We start from the raw sequence: 10,047 nt of genomic DNA, 5'->3' as shown, positions 1-10,047 counted from the left end.
GAGATCTTGCACTTTTGAAGTATAGTAGGCTGCTTTGCATAGTTTCCTTTCTCTATTGACAGCATTGCGGTAGAATCTGAAAACTGGACCCTTCTTGTTGGAATGAAATGCATTTTGACGCAAACGAATCAACTCCTTGAGTTTTATTGTCATCCAAGAGGCGTCCTTCGGGTAAACTTTAATCGACCTTTCTGGCATGATGTTATTTATGCCGTTTGTTATCAGTTCGTTGAAATTGCGGAGTTTTCCCTCACAGGAGCTTTGCATATTGATGCATGACCAGTCGACATTGCTGAGATAGCGGCCGAGACTTGTCTTCTTGCTTTCTCTCATATCCCTGATATTGATCTTTTTCCTGGTATGTTGGTTCAGTATCCTTTCCTTCGGCTTTACGATGACTGTGCTATGGTCTGACAGACCAAAGGGGGGAAAGCTCTCGGGCGTTGAGAAGTGATTGCCCATGTTTGTTAGTATTAGATCAAGCGTGGCCTGGCCTCTTGTGGGGAATTTAACAAGCTGCTTTAATTTAAAATGGTTCCGCAAATGGCACATATCAAGACGGTTAAAATCGCCAGTGACAATAATTCCACAATTTGGATACAAAGATTCGGCTGATTTCAAACTGTCAAATAGATGGTTGAGCAAATTCTGACTGTCGGATTCTGCTGGACTGTTACGGCCTGGGTAGTAAACGACGGCCAGCAAGATGCAAGAAAAACCGCGGGGAGAGCGTGATGGATCTAATTTGAGCCAGATTATTTCATGGTCGTTACAGCAACGTAACTTCTCGGGAATTTCATATTTGACGTCCTCCTTGACATATACACAGACTCCTCCATGCTCGTGAGATGATCGGTCGTTCCGTGTGATGTTATATCCTTCAATGTTTACTACTGTGTCGCTGATGTGGTCTTTCAGCCAGGTTTCTGTAATGCAGCAGACCTGAATTTTTTCCCTTAAGATTAGTTCTTCAACTTCACTCAGCTTAGGAACCAGTGACATAGTATTCGCTAACATAATGGTTAGTACGAAATGGCTGGTGTTTTGCTTTTGCATTTTGCCATTCTTTGTTGGAATTGTAATCAAATTATTGATGTTTCTTCCCGGTGCCCGTTGATAACTTCTTTGCAAGTGTCGTGTTTTCAGCGATTGATTGGATATAATTACTGGTATTCGGTGCTTTCCTGCTCTCTTTCCACGATATCTCAGAATTCCAGCAAGTTTTAACGAGCCTAGAGTATTAGAAGGTGGCGGTATTGAGATGGTACGGCGAATATTGAGAAGATCTTGGCGTGAATAACGGAGTCTCGTGCAGTCGTTAGTATGCAAATAGGAAAGACAAACTGAATTCCCGCGAATTTTAAAACTTGGAGGATGATTTATGGTTCCATCTGTTTGCCAGTTTCGTTGATGTAAGGAAGAGCTTGGGCCCGGGTTGGTTGCAACATCCATATACATAGTTATTTCAATCGGAGGATCGTGTCCAGGAATGCTGAGGGAAACAAAGCCATGTTTTCTCCAAACGCAAATTGCACGGCCTGTTCGATGGAAACCGGTTGAACCGCTAATGTTGACAGACGTTAACACTTGAGATATTTGATAGGGATATTCGATTTGGTCTTGTAGTGGCAAGTCTTGCAGCTGATTAACAGGTAAAATACCAATATAAGATACTAAAAACAAGCACAAAAGCGCAGAACGAAAAAGATTCGTGGCTGCCATTTTGGCGCCTGCGCATATAATTCGCCTGCGCATTTAATTCGTCACACAAGAGTGAAACCACTTTTTATTGATCATTTTTGCAAGACAGTCCTAGCCAAAGAAAGTATTACTGAGTGCATAATTATATGTATCAGCAGTGTCTTTATTTGATGGTTAATCTTCCTTGCTCCTTTTAAACACAGTAAAAAAGTGGTACAAATTCAATACAGTAAAAAGAAGACAAATAACATAGGGTATCATGTGCATTGGGATGACAACAGCATGGGTCACAACAATGCCCAGTGAAAAGCTGAAATACACTAGAGAACGAGGTACTTTTACCAGTGGGTCGAACACAATCACATTCACACAAAGAACAATTGAAAAAAAAGTTGTGTGATCTGATGAAAGATGATAAGAAAATGACAAATTTTTGGCCCAAACCACTAATGCTGGAAAACTTACCAAAATAACTAAGAACAATATAACACACATTGTTAATCCAATGTTTAACTGGCTCTCTATTGCAACTAAAATTTTCTTGATTTTCTGTTCAGATTGCTGGGTCTTATACCTTTTACAAAGAGCCATGTATTTCCAATTCCTCCAAAAACACCAAAAAAAGATCAAGAGAAGGCTCAATGTCCCACAGAAAACAACTGATGATAATATGATGGCAAATTTCCATATCCAATCCTTTACTCCTGGTTGCTTTTGAACATATGGTAGTAATTCAAAGTAACTAAAAATAAAACCACCAAAATTAGTTATCATTCCAATTAAGACAAATAATGCAATGACAATAATGAGGGCTGTAGATATGATCAGAATCAAGGGGAGCAACCATATGTAAGTTTTCAAGTCATCAACACTGGGGAGCCAGTCATGTTGACCACTCTCTCTGCTGAGTACATAAAATGCTAAAATAAACTGTGAGGCAAAGAAATGAATTTGTACAACAAGAAGCAAAACTCTGAGACTCTTTGATACACTTGTAGCCAGACTAAAGAATGATTCACACTGTTTTTTGAATGTCATTGAAGACAACTGCCATGCAAACACTAGCATGACAACAGAAAATGTCCAACAAGGAAGCTGTACTGCATAAAATCTGTAAATCTGTCCAAGTGTTTGATAGAAATCACATTTAGCACTAATTCTATAGGAACACTTTGGGTCCAGCCACATATGTATCTGGACATGCTGCTTGCTTCCTATTGGTTTAGGGTGATGCAGTTTCAACACAAGTTCTGCTGCACCATTGCTTGAAAATCTGTAGACATCTTCGTTGAACCAGGGAACATGAATCCTTGTTATTAATAATGACTTTCTAACATCACAGTCTAAGGCTTCAAAATTAAAAACATAGACCCTCCAACTCTTCACAACAGACTTTAAAGTTATGTTAGCAAAGAGAGAATCAGAAGGAATAACAAGAACTCTCGATTTTGTAGAAAGCACTGCAGGTAATTCCATGTCATACACTAAACTACCAGAAGATTGATACTCCGACCAGACAGAAGTTGTTTTCTTGGAAGAGGGCACAATAACTGCAAAATATGCTATTCCTTCAAATGCATTGAGTGTCAACTTCACATGTTTAAGTACTGATCCATTCCATGGAAGAAGCGAAGCATGATAAGATAAATCAACTGTGCTATTACAGGCTTGACCAGAAGTCTCTGGACACCCATACAACCATTGGTCAGACTCACTAGTTGTCAGTAACATCAAGGTATCATGTGTTGCAGACCACTCATCCCTGGAAAATAATAAAAGTTTTTGTTCATTTCCTGTGTATCTCCAAAGCCGTTTGTGGATAACCAAGCGATTAAAATCTTTAGCTAAATATATTTCTTTGCCATTTATATTTCCAGCATCATTGAAAGTAACCTTTGATTGACCTGGATTCCTCAGAAAGTGATGCTGTAAGACTGCAACTCTCTGTTGGTCATTTTCTGTTATCTGTTGTGTGTTTGGATCTATCATATCAAATAAGGCGCGATTGGTCACAAGAACTAACTGTCGGCACCAACAGAGGCAAAGATGGTCTACACTGATCCATGCTCTTGGCACAGAAGTTGTAACTACACTTATGGCTTGAGAGTGTAGGGCCAGATGTTGCAGTGATGAAGGGCTAGATCTCACCAACACATCTCTCACACCACCACTCACAGATACAACAGTTACATTCTTCAATCTTGATATGGTATCATTCACGAGTGCATGACTTCTCCAAAATCTGTTAACGTTTTCGTAATAATTCATAAGTTGTGGATCAAGAGGCAGAATGGGATGGCGATGAGGTGTTCCGTAAGTAATGATGGTATGAACAAAACTTGTATCAAACTTTGGCAATGTAAATAAACCCCTTGCTATCAATCCACCCATGGAATGTCCGATAAGTATAACAGATGTTGGTGGACTGTCTGTATTCTTATACAACCAGATAATACGTGCTACGCAAAGTCTTACAAATTCAGTTTGTTCATTCAATACTCCTCCAAATATTCCAGAAAATGATTCATCCAAATCAGCCGTAAAGTAATTAAAATGCGATCTCAGACCCTCTGCTTTCCGCAACGCCACTGATGCTAAGGAACGAACTTGTTTGTAACTTCCTGCATTACCGGGGATGAAGAGAATAGGAATTCCCCCAAGATGAAGACCTCTGGATTTATCTGCGTAGTCTCCTTCTCCATAGAGATATAAAGCATACCTAGGAAACCGTTTTGCAGTTCCTTTCCACATAGGCACTTTGATGTACTGAGGCCATTCGTACATCCATGTCATATCGCACCTATTCTCCTCCAAGTTGAAAAGAAAATCCCGAAAACCAATCAAAGCAAAAGCAGCAAAGACGGTAAACCATGTAATTAACACCAATTGTTGTGCTCTGAAAAGGTACCAAGTCATACCGAAAGGAAGAAGTGTGAATAAAATTCACGTTGCACTACGACCGTGATTAAGGACCGTGTCACGGACTCAGTTTGCACGGTTACAAAGCAGTTATGGGAAAAGTTCGGAAAGCGTTCTGCCGACAGCAGAAATTTTTTTTGGGATCGCTTTCTGAAGGAGCTTAGACACCAGGCTCAATCAGGTAACCAAGCCTTCTGATGATTTTACAATTCTATACTCACCTCCCCCGACTGGTTGAAGTGCGATTGGATGGGGACAGGGAAGGGAACATTTTTGTTACTTGCGCGAGAAAAAACAAATGAGAAGTTATCTATTTACCCTATTTTTTTTTTTTAATTTTCGCGTGAAAGAATATTACCTTATCTCGCTGCGCTCCGTTCAAATACGAATCTTCTGCCTTTGGCTAAAATACGCTTTCTTCGTGAATTCTAAACTCTACTCACGGTCAAATGGAACCGAAGGGAATTTCAAACCTAGAAAATACTTGCTTCTGAGTAGTGTCTTAGCTCTGCTCTCGGTGACGTTTTTCCGAAGGACTCGCTAGATTGCAGAACAATCGCAAGAAGTGCACCTCGTCGAGTACAGGTCTTGAAAATGTATTCAATGTTAAAAGAAATCCTAGCAGGCAAACAAAATTAACCTTTCGGTGAACTACGTAATTGAACCAAGTACTTTTTTTAACGGACCACAAAATTCGTCGTAAGTGTAGTAATCCGCTTATTTATTCTTGACATTAAGCTTATTTCGACTTAATAAAGCAATTGGTATCAATCGTATGAAAATACGTATTTGACAACTTGATAATCTTGTTAGAACGTCATAGGAAGTTGTACCTTCAAAGAAGCTACGTGTAAAATCTGTAAGGCCTTTTCACTGTTTATAGCGGTAAATTTATATTCACCGTGGAAGCTTTGCACGTCTTAGTTATTTGCTTGATTATTTTTTGACGCTGTTGTGTTGAGCATCCATCTGAAGTGTGCGTGACTGAGTGTTAAGGGTGCAAAGAGTGAAAACGGTACGCAAACCTAATAATTTCGACCCCTCCACCCCTCCCTGCTCCACCCTCTACAAAAATGAGTAGTTTCTGGACCATATTGACTTGAAATTTTACACTTGGTAATTCCTAAATTGACTGATGCCTCACACAAGAGAAAATTATTTTCATATCATATCTGTGCACCACTGAGGCCTTTCATTAACAAAAAGGCTATTCTGGTATGTTCCAATAATGGCTCTGGGTCAGATGCGTTTGCAACAAAGGATGGAAAAAATGAATTATTATTATTATTAACATTATTATCATTATTATTATTGTGTTACATACTCTTAACCAAATTTGAAACTTTACCACTCCCCTCCCCCAAAGCAGCTACACGTAAACAATATAGGGCCTTTTTTAAAGTCCTCACAGTTTAATGCCTCAAGGCTTGCTGGTTTGGCAGTCAGTGGAAAAGTAATGAAAGAAATACATTCAGTTGGATTTAAGTGATTATAATTAAGATTTAAATATCAATTCCAACTGAGCAATGACTCATGATACAGAAAACAAGACATTGATTGCATTATATTAGGTGGCTTGATCCAAATGAGCCAAGAAAGCTTTTTTTTTTGTTTTGTTTTGTACCTAATCATAAAAAAGCCCCATATTCTGTAATTATAAGTCATAAAGTGAAATTCAGTACTCAAACTATATTCAATAGACCTTACTACAGTTTTCAACACCACCTTAATGGGTTGGTGGGTAGGCATGACCTTGCAGTATTTGTATGAGAATCTAATGTCAAATAATCTTTGTGAATTATATTAGGTGGCTTGATGCAAATGAGCCAAGAAAGCATTTTTTTTTGTTTGGTACCGAATCATAAAAAGCCCCATATTCTGTAGTAGTAAGTCATGGAGTGAAATTCAGTACTTTAACTATATTCAATAGACCTTACTGCAGTTTTCAACACCACCTTGATGGGTTGGTGGGCAGGCTTGACCTTGCAGTATTTGTATAAGAATTCAATGTCAAATAATTTTTGTGAAAAATTCTGTTATGATAAAAATATCAGAAATATGGCAAACGTAAGCAACAGTTGTAAATGTTACAGGAAAAGGATTCTTCTGTAAAAGAATTTTCTTCTTGCAGACTAAAATTTCCTGAAAAAAAATAACAGACAATGCAAGGGAAATCTATTACAAACAACAAGGCAAATTAAAGGACAGGTACAGCCATAGCCACTATGAAGTAAGCATCCCTACCACTCCCAAAATGCATTATCAGTTGCCTCAGATGTCCAGGCAGTCCAGGCAGTCCAGGGAACAATTTAAACATTGACTCAGTTTTGTGTAATCAGATTAATTGTTGCTAAGCGCATTATTTCATGACAACGTACTTCAACAAGTTAGGTAAACATATAGTATATACCACAAAAGCAAATTATTTCTGGTGTTATCGCTAATTGAGATATCAGATCAAGAAAGTATAAGGTTATTAATAAAGAGTTAAATTTTAGCTGTAAGCTTTTCGAATTATTGATTTGACAATTTACTGTACGTTGTAAAATTACAAAAGGAAACACTAAATTTAGGTTGTAAAACACTAAAAAACTTACTTACTTACCTTTCAGTCTCAAAAAGTTTTCCTCTTTACTGCTTTAAAAATTTGAGCTTGTGTTTACTACTCTCTAGTGTGACAAAAAAGGTCACGCAAGCAAGAAAAGGCTTGGGCACAAATTCAGTAGGCTTGGCTACTGAGTTGAGCCTGGTTTCTAAGCTCCTTCAGAAAGTGATCCCAAAAAAAATTTCTGCTAGCTGCAAGGAGTTTTTTCACAGGAAATGCATTTCAACAATTATTTTGGAAGATTCAAGTGCAAACTGGCGTTGTCCAAACTGCGAAAGAGCCCTTAAGCAGGAAGAGAAAAATAACCATTAATTTAACATGTAGTATTAAAAACTGATTCTCAGAACTTCCCGTTAATTGTTTATTAAGATAATCGTCGAAGTGAAATATATCTATGTAGTAATTTTTATCTATGTAGAAGTCAGCTAAAAGAATTTTTAAAATGTATTCATGAGAAACTGTTTCTTGTAGATCTTTCCCTAAGTACGCTCTTGCGTTTAGAATTGAAAATCCTCATCTAAATATTGTAAAAAATATTATCGTAGAATATTTTCAATGATAATCATGGCACAACACAGATAGAGAAAATGTAATAGGTGAGACAAGTCACGGATTATCCTTGTCGACAAAAGTAATATCGCTTGCTACATTATATTCAAACTTAATCTCCGTCCAATCGAGGTAATGTACAATTTTTTAATCAATTACCATATTAGAAATAACAATATATCGCTTAAACTCTGAACGTAACTGCGTTAAATTTATTTCATCAGAAATCCAGAAGATTTCCGGTGTTTTAAAATCCTCCTTTTGACACATTTCGTGAAGATGTCATTACTTTGTAGTTGTGATCGGCCATCCGTGAAAAGAAGGCGTCAAATGTATTTTGTGGAATCTGTCATATAGGTTAGCAACGGAAAAAAAATGCAAATATCTTAATGCTAATACAAAGTCATGAGCGAAAACGAAGTAAGTGTTCCTTTCTACTCTATTTTGCGGCTCTAAAATGCGAAACAGAGCCTTCATGACAACATCGGGCAAGCTCGGATTTCGTCATCAGAAATCTACCCGAGATGACCTCTGGTGTTTTAACATCCTCCTTTTGACAGGTTTCGTGGAGGTGTCAATATGTTGTAGTTGTAATCGGCCATCCGTGAAAAGGAGGCATCGCAAAAATTTTTTGGAGTCTGTAATATGGGTAAGCAACGGAAAAAATGCAAATATCTTAACGCTAATACGACGTCATGAGCGAAAACGAAGCACGTGTTCGTTTCTACTCTGTTTTGCGAGTCTAATATGCTAAATAGGGCCTTCATCACGAAGACAACATCGGGCGAGCTCGGATTTCGTAATCGGAAATCTACCCGAGATGACCTCCTTCTGACGGATGTCGGAGTACGCTTTCCGAAAAGTTCTACTACACCACGGGCGACGGCAGAAATTTGGGGGATGAAGAAAAGAGCGAAATACGAGTGGTCAGCGGGGAACAAATTTAATACTTCATATGGAGACAAATCAGTTATAGTTGCGGAAAACAATGGTGTTGTAAAGCCGAAATATCAACAGTATACTTCGCTAAATAAAATGTTAAGCAATTTTTCAAAAGTGTTGATGGCACATATTTCTTTTACTGCTGTAATAAACAATAGAGGCATCGGAAAAGGCATCGGTGGCATCCGGAAAGGCACAAAGAAGAATTATATTTACGTTTTGTAACTTGCTACGTGACGAAAAAAGAAAACCAAATCCGTGGTCCCCAAATGAATTCTCCCACCTTGCCTCAAAAAATGTTCAAATTTTCTGCAACTTCACCTTTTCCTATTCGTAGGTCTGGCCAAGCCTTTATGGTCATTGGCTCCCGTATAGCCACTAACTATGGCTTATAAATACAGGTGTTTAGTGTTAAATTGTAAAACTCCCCGAAGAAGTTTACGACAGTTAAACGAAACGCGTCGGAGAATAAAGAAATTTTACGACTACCATTCGTAGAGTGCTGCTCACCAGTTTAGTTTTAAAGTTTTTTTTTTAATTTGGTGCGATAGCTGTGGTCAGTTTTTCCATGCAGGTTGTCTGGATGTACCTTTCGCAGAGACGTGGGGGGGGACAGAGACACCAACACAACATTTCACCTACCGTTCGCTTCGAAGATTAAGTTTTCATCCCGAGTTCATTTGTTAAATAAAATAGGAAAAAAAAAACACTTCGAACGGAAAACAGAATTATTTTTACGCCTGGATCTTCTGGAAAAAGGTCTCCTAAATGAGGGGCCCTGATTATTAATATTTAAGCATGGTAAACACATTAGCCTTAACTTGGCTGTTTCTCGAAGCTCAGTGTTTTCCTACATGCCTTTTTCACGTGAAATGAGGCAATTGAATATATATAATAAACACTAAAAGAACTACAGCTGATGGAAATTTAAAATTTCTTATCTAAAGGCTGTGGAAACAAACTTATTAGTGACTCTAAAAATATAGAAATCTAGAACGAAATCTTTTTAGAGTTGCTTAGCTTTTCATTTTTCTGGAATCGAAAGTTGAGATTGCAAAATTCAAGTGAAAAGAAAACCGACTGTGATTTACGCCTTAAACAAGTCAAGATACTCTTTGCGTCATACAACAAGTTACATATCGTCAATATCATTCTTCTTGATGCCTTTCCCGGTGTCACCGATGCCTTTCCCGATGCCTCCGTTGGATAATATAGCAGTAAAAATATTGTTCCAGTCAAAGTGTTTGGAAAATTGCTTAACTTTTGAATTAGCGAAGTATAACCTGGTAACATTTTGGCTTTATAATACGATTGTTTTTTGCAAGTTACAA

The 10,047-nt window shown here is 37.9% G+C and overlaps 1 protein-coding gene across 1 annotated transcript; it reads right to left on the bottom strand.

Annotated features, from left to right (window-relative positions):
- Window positions 1-1,797: 1,797 nt before the first annotated feature.
- Window positions 1,798-4,756, bottom strand: LOC131787071 (GPI inositol-deacylase). The gene has a single exon (XM_059104137.2). The coding sequence runs from the start codon at window positions 4,615-4,617 to the stop codon at window positions 1,876-1,878; it is 2,742 nt and encodes a 913-aa protein (XP_058960120.1). The 5' UTR covers window positions 4,618-4,756; the 3' UTR covers window positions 1,798-1,875.
- Window positions 4,757-10,047: the final 5,291 nt, after the last annotated feature.

This window comes from Pocillopora verrucosa, chromosome 10 (genome assembly GCF_036669915.1).
Source record: "Pocillopora verrucosa isolate sample1 chromosome 10, ASM3666991v2, whole genome shotgun sequence".
Classification (NCBI taxonomy): Eukaryota; Metazoa; Cnidaria; class Anthozoa; order Scleractinia; family Pocilloporidae; genus Pocillopora; species Pocillopora verrucosa.
This window is presented reverse-complemented; position numbering and strand designations above follow the sequence as displayed.